The sequence below is a fragment of the Lactuca virosa genome, chromosome 9 (assembly GCF_052849685.1).
Source record: "Lactuca virosa cultivar CGN04683 chromosome 9, Lactuca_virosa_CGN04683_v6, whole genome shotgun sequence".
NCBI classification, from domain to species: domain Eukaryota; kingdom Viridiplantae; phylum Streptophyta; class Magnoliopsida; order Asterales; family Asteraceae; genus Lactuca; species Lactuca virosa.
The window spans coordinates 273,588,604-273,610,571 of record NC_136434.1 but is presented as its reverse complement, the minus strand read 5'-3'; the positions used below and the strand labels follow the sequence as shown (position 1 = coordinate 273,610,571).

At 37.7% G+C, this 21,968-nt stretch overlaps 3 protein-coding genes across 3 annotated transcripts; all 3 read left to right on the top strand.

The window, feature by feature from the left end:
- The first annotated feature begins 11,575 nt into the window (after nt 1–11,575).
- Nucleotides 11,576–12,890, top strand: LOC145140803 (E3 ubiquitin-protein ligase ATL6-like). The gene has a single exon (XM_079074191.1). The coding sequence runs from the start codon at nt 11,629–11,631 to the stop codon at nt 12,586–12,588; it is 960 nt and encodes a 319-aa protein (XP_078930317.1). The 5' UTR covers nt 11,576–11,628; the 3' UTR covers nt 12,589–12,890.
- Nucleotides 12,891–13,520: 630 nt separating this feature from the next.
- Nucleotides 13,521–15,733, top strand: LOC145139682 (uncharacterized). The gene is made up of 7 exons (XM_079073419.1): nt 13,521–14,066; nt 14,177–14,211; nt 14,304–14,374; nt 14,476–14,584; nt 14,670–14,984; nt 15,074–15,396; nt 15,491–15,733. Exons 4-6 carry the CDS (start codon nt 14,501–14,503, stop codon nt 15,326–15,328), a joined length of 654 nt encoding a protein of 217 aa, XP_078929545.1. The 5' UTR covers nt 13,521–14,066; nt 14,177–14,211; nt 14,304–14,374; nt 14,476–14,500; the 3' UTR covers nt 15,329–15,396; nt 15,491–15,733.
- Nucleotides 15,734–15,872: 139 nt separating this feature from the next.
- On the top strand, nt 15,873–16,915 carry LOC145135963 (delta-1-pyrroline-5-carboxylate synthase-like). The gene is made up of 5 exons (XM_079070178.1): nt 15,873–16,086; nt 16,172–16,249; nt 16,356–16,445; nt 16,568–16,729; nt 16,795–16,915. Exons 1-5 carry the CDS (start codon nt 15,916–15,918, stop codon nt 16,864–16,866), a joined length of 573 nt encoding a protein of 190 aa, XP_078926304.1. The 5' UTR covers nt 15,873–15,915; the 3' UTR covers nt 16,867–16,915.
- Nucleotides 16,916–21,968: the final 5,053 nt, after the last annotated feature.

Sequence of the window (21,968 nt, the reverse complement as noted above, 5' to 3'; positions counted from 1 at the left end):
ACATTGGGCCTTGCCCACTAAATCGGGCCCCGCTCGGTATCAGACCGAAGTCCGACATTGGGCCCCGCCTGACATTGGACCGAAGTCCGGCATCGGGCCCCACCCGGCAGCGGACCGAAGTCCGATTTACATATAACATAGCAACAGGTATATAACATAAACATATAAACATTCCTCGGGCTTGCCCCCGCATCGGACCGGATTCCGGAACACATAACACATAACATATATGCTAGACCTTCCTCGGGCTTGCCCCGGCATCAGATCGAAGTCCGGAACACATAAACTAACACATGCAAGAATCACGAAGACATCAAGCATACAAACATTCCTCGGGCTTGCCCCAGCATCGGACGTAAGTCTGGAAACATATAACTACATCGGGCTAACCCCGACATTGCTAACATACATAAACGGGCCGGCCTTGGTGCCTTAGACCCGTTCCTACTGGAAGAGGACCTACCTCACAAAGCTGACTGCTAAAATCTCGAGTGAGGAATCTCTGACGACTGCTCCCATGACTCCCTGGCTATTATTATCACAATAACACTTAGTCAAAACCTGATAAATCTCCTTAGGGGAAAATAACCATTTTACCCCTGGTTAAAGTCAACGCTTTGGTCAAAGTCAACCTTCTGGTTGACCCAACTCGTCGAGTAGCTCCATCAACTCGTCGAGTCCTAGAACCTGAAATCGCGATCTAACTCGTCGATTCACCCCCCGACTCGTCGAGTTCCCAGGCTACTCATAGTCACGATCTACCGAATCAGCTCGTCGACTCCCTTCATTGGCTCGTCGAGCTGTAGCTTAAGGTAAAACGGGACAAACCAACTCACCTGGTCGACTCCCTCTATGGACTCGTCGAGTTCCTCTGTCTGATTGAACCATCTCCAAGGATTAAGCTCTTACCCTTCAGATCCAAACCCCATACTTCATCTACACACTGGGAATACACTTTTAAGGGTAAAGTTTCGAACTCTACCCGCTATTAGTCCTCCTTAATGGGTTTAGGTCAAAGCCTAACTCTCTAGAACATAGATCTTGGTCCACAAGCCATAATACTCTAAACCAAAGCACAGTATATTAGATCTAGGCCTTGGACATTAGTTGGGCACGTAAAGTTCCTAGCTTTCCTTCCATGCATGGCCTTTTAGGGCTAAAAAGGCCATAATAACGTTGTTAAGCTTCCATGGCGCTTCCATAGCCATAAAGTTTGCACCTTTATGACATGGAACCCCTTCTAGATCCCAGATCTGAAATGTAAGTCACTTGGGACGTCCAAATCGCAAAGACCAAGGTTCTTGAACCAAAACCCTCATAAAAAGGAAAGTAAGTAGATCTAATGAATGAATGATCAAGTTAAAGACTTGATTACCAGAAAGTAATGAGGATGGAAGGAAATACTTGGATCTACAATCTTCTCCTTGAACCTTCTAGCTCCCTCTTCTTTTTCTAGCTTCAAGAACATACACAAGATCACTCAAGAATGGCTCACACACTCACAAAATGATCTAGGGTTTCGTGGATTAGGGTTTAGGACTTGGAGGCTGGAAATGAGGCCAAAAGGTGGGGATTAAGACGCTTAAATAAGGTGCAAAACCCAGAAATTAGGATTTCATTCTGGCATACCTACTCGCCGAGTCGAGGGCTCTCGACTCGTCGAGTAGATAGCTGAAAACCCGCGTCCAAGACTCGATTCTACTCGACGAGTCCGGGGCTTCCAACTCGTCAAGTAGCTCTATAAAAATGAATAATTTTATAAATAAATGCGTACCAGAAACCAGGCGTTACACTAAGGTAATACCAACACACCAAAATCAGCCCTGTTAGAGCATCAGTTAACCATCAGACCTGCACCCACCTTCAACCACCGACCCAACACATCAATTTTGACATTAAAATAGGGTGTGGTGTTATTCGAATCAGAAAGAGAAGAAGAAAAGCGGAGAAATACATGTGATCGAATCTAGAGAAGAAGGAGAGGCTGCAAATTTGGTGGTAGTGTGAGCGATTTTGAGAAGGAAAATAGTGTGGCTTGTGCGAATTGGTGATTGAAATCAGAAGATGAAGAAGAACCTTCAATTGATTTTGGAGAGTGAAAGAGCTGCGATTTTTTTTCTTGTTTCTTTGGCTCCTATTGATCGAAGAAGCAGACGGTGGTGAAGGGAAAAATCGAAGATGGTGGTGAAGACAGAGAGGGTGTCGAATATGGTGACCGTCAGAGATGGAGACCGTCGGAGACGACTGCTGATGGTGGTGGTGGTGGCCGGCTACACATATGTGATGGTGGCTTCTTTGTGTTAAGAAGAAGATCAGGTGGGCTACCGGTCATAGAAGGTAAAATCAGGGTAAATGGCAAAATCAAACAAAGTTTCCGGTATTTTAGGCATCTATAGCAAAAAAATGACTTTGGGCATAACCGATTTTTTTGTGTAAAGTTGAAGCATTTTATTTCAAAAACTCAATCTTTATGCCTGACTATAAGTCTAAAACCCAAAAGAAAAAAGAGTAATAAATTATTCTACACTAAATTTTGTGCAAATGATATCAAATTAAAATTTAGGTAAACCTTTTTTTATTTTTTTTAGTAGATATTTAATATTTCTTTATAAACTTTTGTTTTGGTTACATTCTTATATATTATTGTAACATGACAGTTTTGTAACTCAAAGTAATTTATTGCAAATAATATTTATCATATATCTAAATTTAGGTTTACCTTTTTGTCTTTATTTAATAAGAAATAGATATCAATTTTGTTAGGATTAATCAAAGTTAAGATATAAATAAAATATGTAAGAAATACAAACTTTATATATACATAGAGGAAAGGTAGGTGATTAACATCTAAGTAAGATTCCCCTGTTTTGATCACCCTCCATTGAAATATCTGCCAAAAATTACAACATAACACTTTTAAGAACAATAATAACAAATAAGCAGAGCATGTAGACCAATCATAACGATACTTGAACTAAACATTGCATGAAGTTTTAAATTATGTAACAAAATAAACTTGAATCGTAAAATGAAAAAAAAAAAAAAAAAAAAACTATATTTACAAAAGTAATGAAGGTAGCTGCATGAGACCAAAATAAAATTGAGTATTTTGACTTTGTCCATAAGCGGGTGGAGTTCTTATGGCTAGGCATAACCAAGCATGGTGCTCGTAGCTTCTAGTTAAATCCTATCACATCAATATATCCTTAAATATATCATCAAAATCAAGTCTTAGAAATATGATTTGTAGCTCAAAACCTCTTCCAATCTAGAAAATATGAGATATAAAAAACCTTTAAATTAAAAAAAGTATAAAATTCCTTTGATTTTACAAAGCTGATAACAAAAAGGATTATTTTATCTTTGTAACATCCCAAAAATCATGACAAAATTTTCATTTTTAAAATCATCACAAACTCCATAATTTACACAAAACGTATTTCCAAAACCATAAGTATAAATGATAGTATCCCGAAATCATAAGTCAATTAAATATCCAGGATGATGTGCACAATCACCCCTTCGTCTTGCCCATATCCTCTGATGTATCTAAAACCATAAAATCAAACTATAAGCAAAAGCTTAGCGATTTCCCCCAAAGTACCACACACAACAACATAATATAATGCACGCAACCAGGACTGCATCACTAGGCTGGATCGCTACCGAGCCTTCTGCTACAAGTTGGACAGCTCCCTTGGGGCTACAGTATCAGTTGGACCGCTCGGGTATCTTGGCCTTCAGCACAGAGCAGAACTGCCTCAACCCAACCAAACAATAACATGTCTACATATACACGATAATCAAATAGAAGCAAGTACAGGTAGTCATACAGGTCTACCAGTCTAATATATAACCAACGAATACAGGTAATCATACATATCAACCAGTCTAACATATAACTACCATAGTGTCATTCTATATACCAAGATACATAACCTATTAGGCTGAAATTTGTGCCTTCAACCCACAAGTATAGCGAGGAAAGAGTCACCTCACAATCTGAATGATAGCTAAACTGATCACTACTCCAAACACTAGCTCTACGGGTCACCTGTACAACACACATGGACCAAGCCTTAACCTACTACCCAAAATATCCCAAATAACTTAAAGTCAAACATGGTTAAAGTCAACAGTCAATTGTAAAAAATCAAAGATCAACCTCCAACTGGTCGCCATGTTGTGGTTATCCTTCGCCACGTCGTGGCCGCTAAACATCAAAGCATACGAGTTCTTACCCAGTCCCCATATCTTGGCAACCTAAGGTCACGCCGTGTGGATTGGTCTACACAACTTAATCCAATTATCTATTTTCCTACAACTTTAAGAGCTCCATAGCTCAGATCTGGTCCTTCCCATGGTCTTGAGGGATGAAGTTTCCAACTTTATCCATTAATACACCTTCACAAGTCAAGATCCTAAACCCTAATTCCTTAAAGGTGACTAAATGCATAAATTCACCCATTAATCACCCAATCTATAGAGTTGTTCTCCCAAGGTTTCCAAAATGTATGTTACACCTAATAAGCTATGAAGGTCGTAGCTTTATGGACATGCATGTCCCTTCCATTTTAGGTAATAAAAACATGGCAATAAGGAACTCAACCTTGAGCATGGGACCAAAAACTCCATAGATTCTCATATTTGGAACATATGGCATTAAAATGACCACATGGATCCATAAAGTTGCCAACTTTATGAGATGCAACCTTCTAATTCCTCACACCATGAAGATTAAGGGACAAAAGGGCTAGATCTAGAGACAAGTAAGATAAATATTGGATCTTGAGGACATACAAGAGTCCATATAACGTGCACAAGAGAGATATGGAGAGTTCCTTGCTGAAACAAAGCCCAAGGGTGTCTTCTTCTTCTTCTTCAAAACACCACCAAATACACTAAAACTAAAAGGTTAGAAATGGAGGTTAGGGTTTTCTCTTGGAGGCTGAGTAAGAGTGATTGAGGCTTCGGGTGGGCAACCTTAGCCATCACATTCCCTTAAATAGGGGCTCAAACCCCGGATTAGGGTTTTCCTCAAAATAGCGGCCACATCGTGGCGGATAGATGCCACGTCGTGGTGCTAGCTTAGAGCCCATGAAACTTTGGCCTTGGCCACGCCGTGGGACTCCATCACCACGTTGTGGCCACCAAAAATCCAACATCCAACATATAAAATTCCTTAAAAGAAACATACCCAAAACTTGGAATTACAATTCTCCCCCACTTGAATCATACTTCGTCCTCGAAGTTCTCAACTACAAATAACTCTGGGTAGTGCTCCCACATCTCTGCTTTGGGTTCCCAAGTCCACTCGGAATGCTTTCGATGTTGCCACTGGACCTTGACTAAAGGTACTACCTTGTTGGGTAAGGCCTTCATCTTCCTATCTAGAATCGTTATCAGTTTATCCACATAATTCAGGCGTTCATCAACCTGAATATCATCCAAAGGGATCACTGATGAATCGTCAACTACATATTTCCGAAGCTGGGAAACGTGAAAGGTACTATGAATCTGGCAAAGATACTAAATTCAAGATATGCATTAGCTCTTTAGAACTCAATGTGGCATTCCCAATTAGAACCAGATCAACAGAACCAAGATATTAACCCACATTGACAATTCCATATGCATAATAATCATTTGTCACCTGATCATACGAAGACACTCTGCTCTCACAATCATATGACAATTCATCGACAAGTTCCTTTTTAAAAGTTATGAAGGGCAAGAGTTTTCTATGCTATTCTTTACAAATATTAGATTAATGATATAACACGGTTAATTTTCCATACAGTCTTTTTTCTGTGTTATAATATATGTTTCTTTGCTTGAGAAGTAAAATATTATCTAAACGAACAACATCCCAATCAATACTGACATTATACAACTTAGTGGACAACTTTCCATTCAAGTGTTCTTTTCTTCCACTTTATTTTTAACCTCATATACTTTTATATGGTCCCTTTCTACATTACTACTCAATGAAATCAAAAGATTATTCAAGTTAGCACAACCCTTATCAATATCAGACAAAACTGTATTATATGCATTAGAAGGAATATTAAAAGAGATTAGCAGAGTACGTACCTTTTTTTGTCATCGAAGGCATTGATGGTGCAACCATGAAACATCTCCTTTTGTATTCACTCTCATCTTCGACAATCTCCTCACCTTCAACATTGTCTTCAATATCATCCACATGTTCATATTTTGCAAAAATAGCACCATGAGTGGGATGACGCATCTCTTCATCGTCAGAACCAAAAGACTGGGTCTTGTAAGTGCCTTCATCAACATCTTCACTCTTCACCATCAGAGAAATATTTTCATCTTCCATTTTACTTCTTCAAGGTTCATAGTATAATAAGCTTCATCCATAACCTTTTTTTATTTCTCAACCATCTTTTTCAACATACAATTAGAGATGGGCCCAAAACCGGATTTGGGTCTAGGATCCTATCCGATCCGGAAACCGGATTTAGTCAAAACCGGATTTGACCGAACCGGATCGGATTAATCCGGTGACCGGAACCAAACCAGATTCTTGCTTCGGACTTCATTTCGGATTATACCCCGGATCGCAAACCGGATTCGGATAAAACCGGATCCAAAACCGGATCCGAACCGGTTTTTTTTTACAGTTAAAAAACGGGAATTTTTCAAAAAAAAAAATTTCCTTATAGCCATTGGAAACCAAAAAAAACGGCTAGTTTGACTTTTCTTGACTTTTTGGCCCTTCTAAACACATATAAATACAAGCCATTTGCTCCATTTCCATTTTACACAAATTTCTACTTTATACTTCTATTTTCATAATCTTCCAACAAATGAGCTCCCAAAATTCTACCGCGGGTCAAGAGTCGGATGCAACGGTGGTTAAAATCTTACCAACCACTCGGAGTAAAGATGTGTGGGAACATTATGATTTGTGTTTGTTGTCGAACGGGAAAGAAAAAGCAAGGTGCAAGCAATGCGGGATGTTTTTGGGAAAAGATGGCAATAGTACGTTGTGGAGTCATACAACAAAAACGTGTCCGGTTGTAAAAGGTCAAGGCGATCCAGATCAACCAAATATTACTCCTGACGGTTCGATCTTTATTTACAACAATGATGACATTCGTGAAAGCTTTTGCAAGTTCGTCATTCAAGATGGCTTGGCTTTCAACCACTTCGACAACCCACGATTAACAAGGATTTTGCGGGAAAAAATGCAACCACAATACTGGCATGTAAGTCGCACTTCTCTTAGACGTGATGCTTTAAAGTATTGGGATATAGCCAAAAAAGATATGCAATTGAGATTTTTAAATATAAAAACCGGTGTTTCTTTAACTTGTGATGTTTGGTCCTCCACCGGAACTTGTCCCAAAAGCTATCTTGCCGTCACGGCACATTGGATAGATCCCTCTACTTGGGTAATAAACAAACGAGTTATTGCTTTTGAACTTTTTGCGCATCCTCACACGGGGGCATGATTATTTGCAATTTTAGTAAGCGTTACAGAGATTTATAATTTACGCGACAAAATCTTCTCTATTTCGTTTGACAATGCAAGTAACAATACCGCCGCCGCAAAAAGATTAATTGCAAAATATAAACCTATTTTGGATGGCTCGTTTTTTCATACTAGATGTGTTTGTCACATTATTAATCTTGCCGTACAAGATGGTTTAAAAATGATAGATTCGACGATTGAAAATTTCAAAACTGTGTTAACTAGAGTTTTTGGAAAAAATAAAGCTACAATGGAAAAATATCGAAAATTTGCCATTTCCATTAACGTAACTCCATATAGTCCTCATTGTGATGTTGACAGTAGATGGAGTTCAACATGCATGATGTTTGAAAGTTTGACACGTCAAATAATCGCTTTGCAATTATTTTACGACACAATTTCAAAAGGAAAAAACCCAGTTTCGGATTATGATTGGGATTTGATGGAAGAGTTTGTGGAAATATTAAAAGTTTTTAAACAATCAACCACTTTTTTATCGGGCGTGTATTACCCTACAAGTCCGTTGTTACTAAATGAATTATGGTTGATGTCCGCACAATTGGAGCGTTTTGAACAAAGAAGTGAAATATTTGTTTTGGTTACGAGACCAATGAGACAAAAACTAGTCAAGTATTTCAAAGAAATGCCACCACTTTTTACTTGCGCCGCGGCATTAAACCCTTGTATCAATCTTACGGGTGTAGAGGCTTTGATTACCAAAATTTCTATGTCTTTAAATTTGCACAAAGATGACTCAAACTATATCCGTAACCAAATACACACTTTTAATAATACTTTTACTAATTTGTTTGACATTTACGCTACAAAATATGGCAATATGTCAAACACTTTTGCAAGTGTAACCGACTCTACTAGTGGTGCATCGGGTAGTGGTGGGGTCGAACGGATTTTCATATCGACCTCTATAACTACCTTTTGGAGGAACAAAACAAAAGAGCACGTACATTAACCCCTAGTAGCGAACTTGGAATTTATATGGGGTCAAACTTTTTAAAATTCATGAGTGCACCACAATTTAAAATTTTGGATCTTTTGGCTTGGTGGAGAGAAAAGGAAGCGCAATTTCCTATTCTCTCTGTCATGGCCCGCGATTTACTAACCGTCCAAGCTTCCACAGTAGCTTCGGAATCCGCTTTTTCTTTTAGTGGTAGAGTTTTATCAAAGTTGAGGACGAATCTTACCCCGGTTGCGGTAGAGGTTTGCGTTTGCTTGAAGGATTACTTGGATTCGGTGGAACGTATACAACACTTGACATCACTAGAAGGCCCACTACCACAAAATGTTGAACCGGAGATCATGGATGAAGAATATGCACAAGGCTTATCAACACCTCCGGAAGATGAAGATGATGACGATGAAGACGAAGACGAAGATGAAGAATATGGTATTGATGAGACCCCTAGTTATTTGCGTGGCGGTTGAGGAATATTTTAGTGAAGGCGACACGAAGTGGAAGACCACAAAAACTATTTCTATTTGGCTAAATGTTATAACGCCACTTTATTATTATTATTATTATTAGTTAACTAGTTTGAAAACTCTTTCTAATTCGACGTTTGATGTATGTTTTAACTATTTTAATGAACCTATGTTGCATTTTGTGTTATATATGAGGTCCAAAAAATGTTTAAAAAAAAAAAGGCTAAATCGGATCGGATCCTAACCGGATCGGATTAAACCGATTCGGATTCGGGGGTCGAAAAACCGGTCAAATCCGGTTTGAAACCGGTTCGGATTTTGGGCTAATTCGGATTCGGTGTGACGTCATGAAACCGGATCGGATCCTGTGTTTGTGCATCTCTACATACAATCTCTAGCTAGATGATATTTTCCATTGCAATAGCCGCAATAAAAACCTGAATCTCCAACAAGCTTCTTCAAATATAATTTCACTTGAAACATTATTCTTCACAATACGGTCTCCATTCCTGCTTTGACCATCATAATTCATTGTCGAAGCATTTTTCTTTTATGTGTTACTCTTGAAATTTCCTTTCATTGGCTTCTTATAGAACTTCTTTGTATTGTTGTTCGAGTAATTAGCCACAGCTTCTCCATCAAAGTTTAGTAACATACCTTCTTCACCATCATCTTCGTCATCATCAGAAGCACCATCTTTGACATTCAAATTCAATAACATAGCCAAAGGACCTCCAAAAGCAATTTTATCCTTCTCTTTTTCTTCAACAATCTCTTCGACATCATCTTCATGAGCTTTTAAAATGTAATACAACGCAGACATATAATAGGAATCAAAATTATCATGAGTTTCAATCAACAAACTGATATTCTTCCACTTTTTTCTCAATCCTTGAATGAAAGTGATATTGAATTCCAATTCCATACGAACAATATTGTATTTACCCATTTTGTAAATCAGATCAATAAAACGATCATAATATAATTAAATTGACTTGTTCTCATTTTGCTTTAACTTAGACAACTCAGATAACATTTGAGTAACAGAACTCTTCTTAGTTCTCTCAGTTCCTTGAAACTCTTCTTTCAATTTGTTCTAGATTTTTTGAGCGGTAGTACAACCACGGATGTAGTTGTAAACTATAGGAGGCAATGCACCTCTTAATTCTCTCATATATCTCTTGTCATTTGCTTTACTTTTGGCTTTCACAACATTCATGCTTTATTTGTGTGTTGCATCTACGACTTCCTCAACAAATTATGCATGAAATGGAGGCTTCTTGATTGATCGCCATAAATCTTCATCGATTCCATTCAATTAGTCCTCCATTCGATCAGCCCATTGGTCGTAGTATTTTGGAAGGAGCATTAGAGTTTTTGTAGATGATCCGAGCAAATATGCATACTTCATTATTTTGTTTGCAATCAAATTTGCCATTGAAATGTTTAGAATGAAGAAAAGGGTCCAAATGAATTAAAATTAGATTGGACTAATTTCCTAACTATCGGTCAATTTTAATTTCAATTTCTGTGTCGCACACTGTTACGTTGAAACTTCGAAAAATCATAATTTATCCATACGAAGTCAGATTTAGGCGTTCTTTATACGTATGATTTCGCGTTTTTGATTACTACAACGTTTTATTAGATTATTTATCCTAAATAATCTTTTATTATATATTTTAGTCGCGGAACGACATACATAGAGAATCATAACTATGTCTAGCGATAAACGCGGACGTTACATCCGACTTGTCGTTGATCGCCTCCTCTCCCCCTTTCTCGACTACCGTCGCCTTGGCTATTCCGATAAACGATACTTTGAATCCGTCTTCATTCTTAAATTGGGGTTCAATTAGTATTTTGAAGGTGTAAGAGGGTTTTCGGTCCATTTCACTTACCATTTCACTTAGGCGATATTGGAGTTTCACTTAAGCAAAACAGGTGGTAGTTTTTGATTTGTATGACTTTTTGGCAGTGCATCTACTTTGATTTGAAGTAGGGTCAGGAACCATAATATCATCAGAGGGAAGGATGGGTGAAAATTAAAAGGAACGTCAAAGGGGATGTGGGACCAAATATTATTAGACATTTTTTCACTTGGTTAATGAAAAATAATTTTAAAAAAAAATGCAATATAGTCTTTTTAGGTGTGGTAAGATCAAACTTGTAATGAAACCAAACTATACGGATGGGCAGAGTTACAAAAAATTGTTCGGGCCAAACATATAGACTACCTCAAATCACATTGAGAGTTCGTTTAATTTACTCTAAAAAATAAAAAATTAATAAATAAAGTATATTAACAAAAGAAAATCCGCATAGCCGTCCATAAATATGACATCATCACTCAAATGTATTCTAAAAATGTATTTGTCATCTCGTTATCATCGACATAATATTATTAAATCATAATCCTTCATTTGTTCCTTTCGTCGTTTTCCAACCTTTCTACCAAAATATCATTCTTCTCAGCAACACGACATTCATAAAAATAACTTTTTTTTATTATCATAGTGCCAAGACTCGTCCCATAAGCAGGCGCAAGATCGCGTCACTGTTCATGCTTAAGGTTGAAGCTAACTAAGACTAATTAATTAGTTATACATATGACATTATAGCATCAAAAACCAACTCACATACATAGTTTCACTGCAAGTACTCTGAATTATTGATCAGATTCCTTAATGCAACTCCTTATAATTGCAAATGAAACCAAATGGGTTATTGTTGGTTTTATGTTACTTTCAGCAGATAATTACGCGGCAGAAGATACAATCTTATCACCACCAATGCCCTCGCCGTATGAGAAACCTTCTACTAAGATCAACCCAACAATGGCGATTATACTGGTGTGCCTTTTAAGTGCATTCTTCATGATTTGTGTAATCTCGACCTACTTCCGCCATTATACTGAACGACAACTCCGACTTGCAGGGAGTACACTAAACCTAAGTGAAACGGGGTCAATGAGATCGGTGGTGCATGGGCTTGATCCGGGGGTGATCGCCATATTCCCAAGCTTCTTGTATTCAAGTGTAAAAGGGATAAAGATAGGGCAGACGGTTCTTGAATGCGCTGTGTGCTTAAATGAGTTTCAAGACCATGAAACCCTACGTTTGCTACAAAAATGCAGCCACGTGTTTCACCAGGATTGTATTGACACGTGGCTGGCTTCACATGTCACATGTCCAGTGTGTAGAGCAAATCTAGTCTTGTTACCTGGCGAACTCGATCATGTGACTGAGTTGTTGCACTGCCCAGTTGACCCGGAGACAGATTATGCATCAACTGAATTTCTTCTTCCAATAGAGTTCAAACACAAGATACCTCCATCCACTGAAATGCCACGTTCACATTCAACGGGTCACTCGGTTATAACTCGGCCCATTGAAAATACTGAGAGATACACACTACGGTTACCAAACGAAGCACAGGGCCTTTTTGGGAACCTTGTAGCAAGCCTTCCCACAAGCCCTCATATGGCATTGCCGATGGAGAGTAGTGAAAAAATGAGCCTTCGAAGTATTAGTGTTGGTTCAGTTAGAAAATTGGATTACGTTCATCACGAGGTTTCTAAACATGAAAGACGAAGAGGCCAAACATCAAGGGGTGGTCCTAGTGATTCTCACATAGTTGATTGTTGAAATAACAAGACGAAAAATCAACAACTTTTAGATTCTTTATATAGCATTTGGTACATGTGACTCAACTCAAACTCTACTGGACTATGTGTCTATATTGTTCATGCCAAATGGTATAAAAAAAGGGTCTTTTTTTCCTTTTGTTCACGGTGTCCTATTACCAAACACAGTCTTAGATGATGAGTAAGGAAACCAATAAGTTGACGGTTCAAGTTTGGTTTGACACAAAAGATAGAGATTTAGATGTAGATTAGAAGGTGTTCTATCAAGACGAGTCATACATAAACATGATTGGGAACATTATTGGAAACATGTGTAGAAACAAGATAACTTCAAATATCTATATATTTATGCGTCCGTAATATCCTTCCTTTGAGATTCAAAATTAAGATTAGAAATTTCTGGTTTAAAGTTTTATGATGTGTAATTGGGAATACCAACAAGGTTGGGAAATAGTTTTCAGTTTTCACATATTTTAAGTTAATTTTTAATTTTGAACTTTTAATATTATGTAAATAAAATCATCCTTTACCCACCCCACATTGTTAATAATAACGTCCATTCATCCATTCACAATCAATATGACTTAGTCGTTAAGTCCTAGTCTCACTACTAGAAAACAGCCCTTTAATGACGCGCAAACAATGACACACGCTGATAGATGACACGCATTTGTGCATGCCCTAAAAAATAATGTCAGTTTTGCAAAATACGAAGGATAGAGGACACGCATTTGTGCCTGCCCTAAAACTAATGTCAAAAAAGAAAAAAATGGAAATGCGGAGGGCGCCTTTCATAAAATGTGTGTCATCTAAGTGTGTCGCTTTATAATTTTTTAATGAAACACGCGTTTTAAGCGGGATTTCACCCGCCTATTGGATCCCAAAAATTAAAACCCCCGCCTCTTCCAATTAGCAAGAAAAGGCCCTAGGGCCTTCGTCTTCATAGCAAAATTGCTCTTGCTTTCGTGATCAAATGCCTCGCGACGACGATTGTTTTGATGTTTCCAATCTTTATCTCAGTGTTGTAAGCCACTATAGGGACTGGTGTTATGCATTTTCTTCACTCATTGACTCATACGCATTCTGCAATCAGGGAGCTGAACTCATGGAGTCGGCGATTGGGGGTCTACGACTCCTCACACTCAAAACGCCGGTGATTTTAAAGTTTTTTGTCCCCAATATCAAAGAAGGACTAGGGCTTTTATGTTCTAGACCTCACAAGTGCGCACCTAAGAACTAGCGATTTTATATCAGCGTGTTCAGGCAGAACAACGATATCTACTCTTCCTCCTCGAAAGGTCAGTTCTGGGGTTTCGAAACTACAGGGCTCAAGTTAGAGGTTGAAGATCAGAAATCAAAGGTTGAAGGTCAGATTTGGGATTAGAAGTCGGAGGTTCATGGTCAGATTGGAAGCATCGGAAATTAGGAAACGAAAATGGAAGAGGCATCGGGTCTGAATATCATTCTCTTCTTCTCCATGTATGTACCCTAGGTTTCTTTCTCTTACTTTATCATTTTCTTATTTTAATTTGGGGCTCTCGGCATTCTCACATACGTCTCTCCTCTCATTCTACATGACCTTACACCAGCAATGTCACCAATCGCCATGGACGGTACCGGTAAGGTATATACACGCTTTTTCATTTTATATATTTCTTATGTAATATCAGAACTAATGGTTGATATATCACACACTTAATTTGTCTACTCATGAAGCTACTTTGGAGGGTATCGCCATGAACACGAATCAGTCTCTGTTAGGTCAGTTACTGATGCACGCCCACAAGGTGCTTGACATAATGTCTATGTTAGGTTTTTAAGTAGTTTCATAGTTGATGTTAAAGAATTCAAAACCTTATATAAACTTTGATCTTTTATTATACATTAGGTAACTTTCTTCCTTTCCAATATGCATGATTTTCAAGAATTACATCCCCTATCTATTAGAGGGGAAGAAAATCAAGGATGATTTCCTTAACACTTCAGTTCAAGATTTGGTAACTTACCTGAATCCAATGTTTCTTGCTTACATAGAAGGAACTGAAATCTTAGTTTTTCCAAATTAAATTTTGTGTATTACAGGGGACTGTTTTAGACACAGCCAAGTCAATGTCAGTCAAACGTGCATGGTCTTCTCCTATGGGAACATCAGGGAAAGACATTGCAATGCTGTTCATTGAAGATGCTTTATCAAATCTTGATGCACAACATGAATATGCAACTAACAGAGATAATGAATTAGAGATTGCTTCTTTACAAAAAGATGGAGGGTTATCTTTTTCACGAGTTAAAATAGAGGGAATGGTGGGAAGTTATCCTTTTGAAAACCTGAGATCAGCTATTGACATTCTGTTTCTTTGTGGAAGTTCAGATTTGGTTGTAGCAAAACAAGCAATTGTATCCTTCTGTGTTATATTGTTTTGTTTAATCTTTCTTGTTTTTTATGATATAGAAATATGTTTTGTATCTTCTTTAACTTAAAGCAGCTCTTATATACTCTACAAATCTCAGGATCTGCACAACTTACAGCTGTCCAATTACTTTGGGTGTACTTGATCATAGACACATTGGGTGCACTGGCACTAGCCACCGAACCACCAAACGATGGTCTAATGAAACGACAACCTGTCAAAAGAACCGACAGTTTCATCACCAAGACGATGTGGCGGAATATCACTGGCCAAAGTATTTACCAAATGGTTGTCCTCTTTGTTCTCAATTTGCTGGGAAACCAATCTTAAATCTACAAGGCCCAAATTCAACCGCCATTCTCAACACATTTATCTTCAACACCTTTGTCTTCTGTCAGGTTATTTATTCGTACATAACTTCTAACTAATGTGTGTGTGTGTGTGTTCTTTATCAGCTTATGATTGATATATGTGACATATTGAATTTTGTAGGTGTTTAATGAAATAAACAGCTGTGACATTGACAAGATTAATATTTTCCGTGGGATATTTAGTAGTTGGATTTTTGTGGGTGTGATGATATCGACGGTTGTATTTCAAGTAATAATAGTGGAGTTTCTTGGGACTTTTGCAATGTTGTAGGAATGAAATGTTAGAAATGGAAATTGAGTGACCAAAGCTGTTAGAAAGCTAAAACCAGACTGACTGAACTGTCGATTTGCATGTTGTATAATGTGTGTGTGTATATATATATATATATATATATATATATATATATATATATATATATATATATATATATATATATGTATATATATATATATATATACATACCAGGTATGAATATGATTAGATTTTCTAATACCATGATTATAATAAATTGATCTACAAAATGTTACTCATTAGTAAAAATATAAATGCAGGCCATGCCTGCAGAAAAGAGATGTACAATCTTACTAGCTATAGCTGATGCACCGAAAGCAAATGAGAAAATGATTTTACATGAAAATGAAGCTGATGTGGCAACTGCACAAGATGATGGATATGAATCATCATTAGTCTATCAGTTGGCTCTTAAGCCTGGGAAGGCAAGTCGTATTTTTAAATTTTTTGTCTTTATTGATTTTTGAATTCTTTTTTCATTTTTCATATTGTTTTTGTCGTATATTATAGGTCTCTAGTCTTGCAAAAGCAATTCGTGTGATTGCAAAAATGGAAGAGCCAATTGGTCAAGTGTTAAAGAGAACAGAGGTAAGAAATGAAATGTATTATTGTTTTTGTATTACTGTTGTTTGCTTTATTTTTTTATTAAATGACATGTATTATTGTTTTCTTTAATAATAATTGTTACATCCAGCTGTCAAATGGATTCATCTTAGAGAAAATGTCATCTCCTTTGGGTGTTCTACTTGTTATCTTTAAGTCACGACCTGAGGCACTAGTTCAGGTATACACATAGGAAGTTTTTTCTTAAATATTTTTTTAGAGTAATTTACATTTTTGGTCCCTAAGTATAGATGATTGTTTCAATTCTGTCCCCATAAGTTTTCTCTTTTAATTTTGGTACAGGTGGCTGGTGGTTTAGCTGGCGAGACACCTCACATGATAAGTGCAGCTGTTAAAGGCATAACTCCATTGAGTTATGAGTTTACTTATCTTGTATCCAATGCTTTTAGTGTTTTTCCATCCTCTTTTCTTCTTCTTCAAAGAACAAACAGAGAGATAATTAAAGTAAGTATTCTTTGTTATTATTTTTTTATATTAATTGTCTAATAATATGGTTGTTATTGGTGCAGGCAAATTTAGGTCTGATAAAGGTATTAGTTGCAAAATCAAAATCTATTATTCACGTGTATATATTTTCCTAATTGTATGGGAGTAAGTTAGGCAGCTATGATTAGCTGTGTATAGCATCTGTATATAAACAAATGTATACCTCGTTCATTGAATATACAAAAACCTTCAATTCATAGCCTCTGTTTCTCTGTTATGGTATCAGAGCACAGGATACCTATTTGATTTCTTCTCTCTTTTATTTTTTTCTTCACTTTTGGGAAGCTATTTCCACCATGGCTGCCGCCACAAATCAGCAACTTCTTGCTGAAGCCCAAATTGCTTCAACCAATCTCAACTTTCAAATACCTTCGATTAGCATCAAATTGGACCGGGAAAATTAACCATTATGGCCCACCACCATTATTTCAGCCCTTGAGTGTTTTGATCTGGACTCATTTGTTCTTAATCCTTCCCCACCACCAGAGACCGTTGTTCCCGCTGCTGTTCCCCCTGTTGTAGGCGAAGAAGATGAAGCAGAAGAAGGCGTAGTTCTTGCTAATGTGGCTCCGGTTCCCAACCCTGAGTTTGATGTCTGGAAAAAGAAGGATCGATTTGTCCCTATGTGGATGAAATCCACATTATCTGATTGTACTCTAGCCACTGTTGTTCGATCCACATCATCCCATCAGGCATGGAGAATCCTTGAATGTACTTTCCAAGCACAAAATCGTGCTCAACGCATGGCAATGAAGAATCAGTTACAGAATCTTTCAAAAGGATCTCTATCCATGCTTGACTATCTTGAAAGAAAGAGAAAAATAGCTGACTCTCTTGCTGAGAATTTAACTCCTGTTGCTGATGAAGACCTCATTGGGTATATTCTGAATGGACTTGATTCGCTCCTTTGTATCCGCCTTTCTCATGCATTCTGAAACAAGTATTGTGGATGATCTTGTTGGCTTACTGTTACGAGAAGAAGCTAGGCTAGATCAAGACCTTGCTCGACAAGCCATCACTCAACTTCCCCCACAGGTGTCCACTCCTATGTCCACTTTTCTGGTGGCTAATCAAGTTTCTCGTACTCACAACAACAATCGCCCTTCTTCCTCCTATCAAGGTAACAACTCCAACAACAGAGGAGCTGACAATCGTAGGCGCCGTCTTCAATGTCAGTTGTGCAATAAACCGGGCCATGAGGCCATTAATTGCTGGCAAAGAGATAACCAAATTGATTACCTATATCGTCGTCCACCTCCTCGGCATAAGCCACGCTCACAAGCCAAACAGATCCCTCCTCTTTATTTTCGCCCTGCTGCCAACAATCAACACACAATGGTTACTCAGGCTCGTACCAACTATCTAAAACCAAAAGCTTTTCTTACAAACACCTCATCTCCACATATAGCTGAACCCCGCAACCTTCCCCAAGCTCTTCAAAATCCTTTTTGGTTTAATGCAATGAAAATTGAATTTGATGCTTTAGTGCGTAATAAGACCTGGATACTTGTTTCTTGTCCCAAAAATACTAATATTGTTGGTTGTAAGTGGATTTTCAGAATTAAACGACACTCGGATGGTACGATTGAAAGGTACAAGGACAGACTAGTTGCCAAGGGTTTCAGCCAAGAAGAAGGAGTTGATTTTTTCGAGACTTTTAGTCTGATGATTAAACCAACTACCATACGATTGGTAATATCTATTGCTCTCTCACAAAGGTGGACCATTCGTCAATTAGATATCAACAATGCGTTTTTAAATGGTGTGCTAATGGAGTGTTTATATGGAACAACCTCGTGGATTTGAGCATCCAAATCATCCACAAGCTGTCTGTAAACTCACCAAAGCATTGTATGGACTAAAACAGGCTCCTAGAGCCTGGTTTAATCAACTCAAACAACATCTTGTCACTCATGGGTTTCGTGCATGTCACTCTGATTCATCTCTGTTTGTTCACGTATCACCTATTGCTACCATCTATATCCTAGTATATGTTGATGATTTAATTATTACAGGCACCAATCCTAAACTTATACAACAACTCATCCAAGATCTCAATCAAACCTTTGCTTTAAAAGATCTTGGCACACTTACATATTTTCTTGGTGTTTAGATTACCAAGTCAACCACAGGTCTTAACCTTTCGCAGCAACAGTACATAAAATATATCCTGACTCGAAACAAGATGCTTGATTCAAAACCGGTGGCTACACCAGCAGACCCATCATCACCGCTTCAACTTCATGGTGACCCTTTTTCAGATCCAAAAGTTATACAGACAAACTGTTGGCTCACTTCAATATGCTACTATAACTAGACCAGTCATTGCCTTTGCTGTCAATCGTGTTTGTCAATTCATGCATGCTCCTACCACCCATCATTGGCAAGCTGTCAAGCGCATCTTAAGGTATCTGAATGGCACTTTGCAACATGGTCTTCACTTTACACCACACAAAGCTTCCAACCTTCTAGCATATTCCGATTCTGGATGGATATCCGAAAAGGATGATCGTCGCTCTCAATATGGATTTGCTAATTTTCATGGTCCAAATTTAATTAGTTGGACATCAACAAAGCAACGGGTTGTTGCTAGATCAAGAACATAGGCTGAATATCGAGCATTAGCTTATACTTAGCAGAGCTACTCTGGATCAAACATCTACTTCAAGACCTGCACATCAAACTCCCAAAATCACCTGTTATCCTCTGTGACAATGTTGGTGCAACATTCATGTGCAAAAATCCAGTTCTAAGTACTCGATCTAAACATATAGCTCTTGATTTCCACTTTGTAAGAGAACAAGTTGACAGTGGTGATCTTCAAGTCTGCCAAGTTTCTTCAGTTGACCAACTTGCTGATATTTTCACCAAGCCATTAGCCAAAGAACATATTGTTGCACTCACTTCCAAGCTTTAAGTTCGCCCCCCACTTGAGCTTGCCGGGGGGTTAATAATGTCCATTCATCCATTCACCAGTCAATATGACTTAGTCATTAAGTCGTAGTCTTTAGGATCTATTATTCATGTGTATATAGCTTCCTAATTGTATGGGAGTAAGTTTGGCAGTTATGATTAGCTGTGTATATCATCTGTATATAAACAAATGTATACCTCGTTCATTGAATATACAAAAACCTTTAATTCACAGCCTTTGTTTCTCTGTTAGTTAGAAAAATTGCAAATAATTGTAAGGGTCGAAGACCTGTTGTAATATGTTGAAGACTTAATGTTATTTTACAAGGCATAATTGTAACGAAGCTTAGATGTTTAGTCCTTGTAATTTTTTGTGTGCTTTTGTGTTTCCTATAAATAGGGACATTACTTAGAGCTAGATAAGAGTCTTTGTATGAACTTGTATATTTTCTCTCTGTAACATTTGAAAGCATAATAGAGCTGAAACCATATCATATTTACATCGTGTGTTCAAACTACATTCGTTTAACTCTGATTTGATTCTTACTTGATTCTACATTTCATCAATTAGTATCAGAGCATGAATCATAATCTGCGATCTGATTTTCACTCTGATTCAAAAGGTTTTTGAATCAAATTTTTGGTTCAAAAAGTTTCCGCACCTTTTGACGTGAAAAAGTTCTAGACGTGAAAAAGTTCTAGATCTTCAGTTGTGATTTGATTCTGCAACTGATTTGTTGAATCGAGTATTCTACTTGAGATTTCTGATTAATTCAGCAATTTGCTTTCAAATTCTCTTTGATTTCTCAAAAAATTTCTTCCGTACATCAATAGCGAACTTCAATCTCAACTCGATGACTTCATACTCTCATCTGCTAGGATCTTCAACTAAGATTCCTATGCTCATTCCGGAATACTATGATCAGTGGTCTGTTCGTATGCAAGATTACTTGAATGGACTCGATGAAGAGCTCTGGTCTTGCATCTCAGGGAATGTTACTCTTCCGACAAATCTTCAACCAATTGGATCTTCGTCTGGTACTACGTGGTGCATTGCCTCCAGTTGTATATAACTATGTCAGAAGTTGTACAACTGCAAAAGATATCTGGAATAATCTCAAAGAAAAGTTTCAAGGTAGCGAGAAGACGAAAATCAATTCTAGTTAATCACTGTTTGCTTGAAATGTTTGATTGAATTGAAGGATTTCAAGCAAAAAGATGGTGAAACGATTGAAAGTTACTATGATAGGTTGAATGAGTTGATTTACAAATGCAATCATTATGGAATCACGAGATCTGCTATGGAATTCAATCTCACCTTCGTTATGGGACTCCGTAAAGAATGGAGGAGTGTAAGCATGATGGTGAAAAATCAACAAAGTTTCGACACATCTTCTTTAAATGATTTGTACAATCAACTGAAAACTCACGAAAGTGAAGTGAACGAAATGGCAGAAGAGACGAAGCTTAGTCTAGGAGGTCCATTAGCGCTTGTCTTTAAAGTGTCTGAAAAGGAAGCAATCGAAAAAGGTGATTCTGATAATGAAGAGTGGTTTATCATGAATTCGGATGATGAGGCAATAGCTTTTTACTCAAACAACCGAGTCAAAAAGTTTTTCAAGAAACCGTTTAATCCAAAGGTGAAGCAAAGTGAGGGAAAAGGAAGTTTCGTGAACAAGGCTGCAGGAGAGGAGAAGAAGAAGTATGAGAAGAATGATGGGAAAGTTGATGAGGAAAAGAAAGAGAAGAAACTGAGAGGAGATTCGGGTATGGATTGCCATTATTGCAACGGAGCAAATCATCTAGAAAATGATTGCATGCTTCGTAAGAAGGATGAGAAAAAGAATAGAGTAAAGGACGAAGCGTATTATGTGGAGAGATTGGAAGAGGTGCATACGAAGGCGAAAAATTTGTCTTTGGTGGCTCAAGGTGAACAGGAGAATGATGGCACGTATCAAATTTGGTCTTCGGGATCCGATGATGAAGAAATGCGTAATCCTACGCATGGAGCCATGTATGCGAAGCTGGAGGAATATTCGGACGAAGAGGTGACGGGCCGATGCTTTGTGTCAAAGTCTGCTGATAAGTCTCCAATGAAAACTAAGGTACGTAATATTCTTCAATCTTTCAATATTCCTTTGAGTGCATATGATTCTGAAATTGTTGCTTTTGACGATACTGTTGCTTATTTTGATAATTTGGTTGATTATGCTAGCAATGAAGCTAAGAAATTAAGCAATTAATTGTTAGAGACTCAGAAGAAGTTAGATTTGAAAGTTGTCAA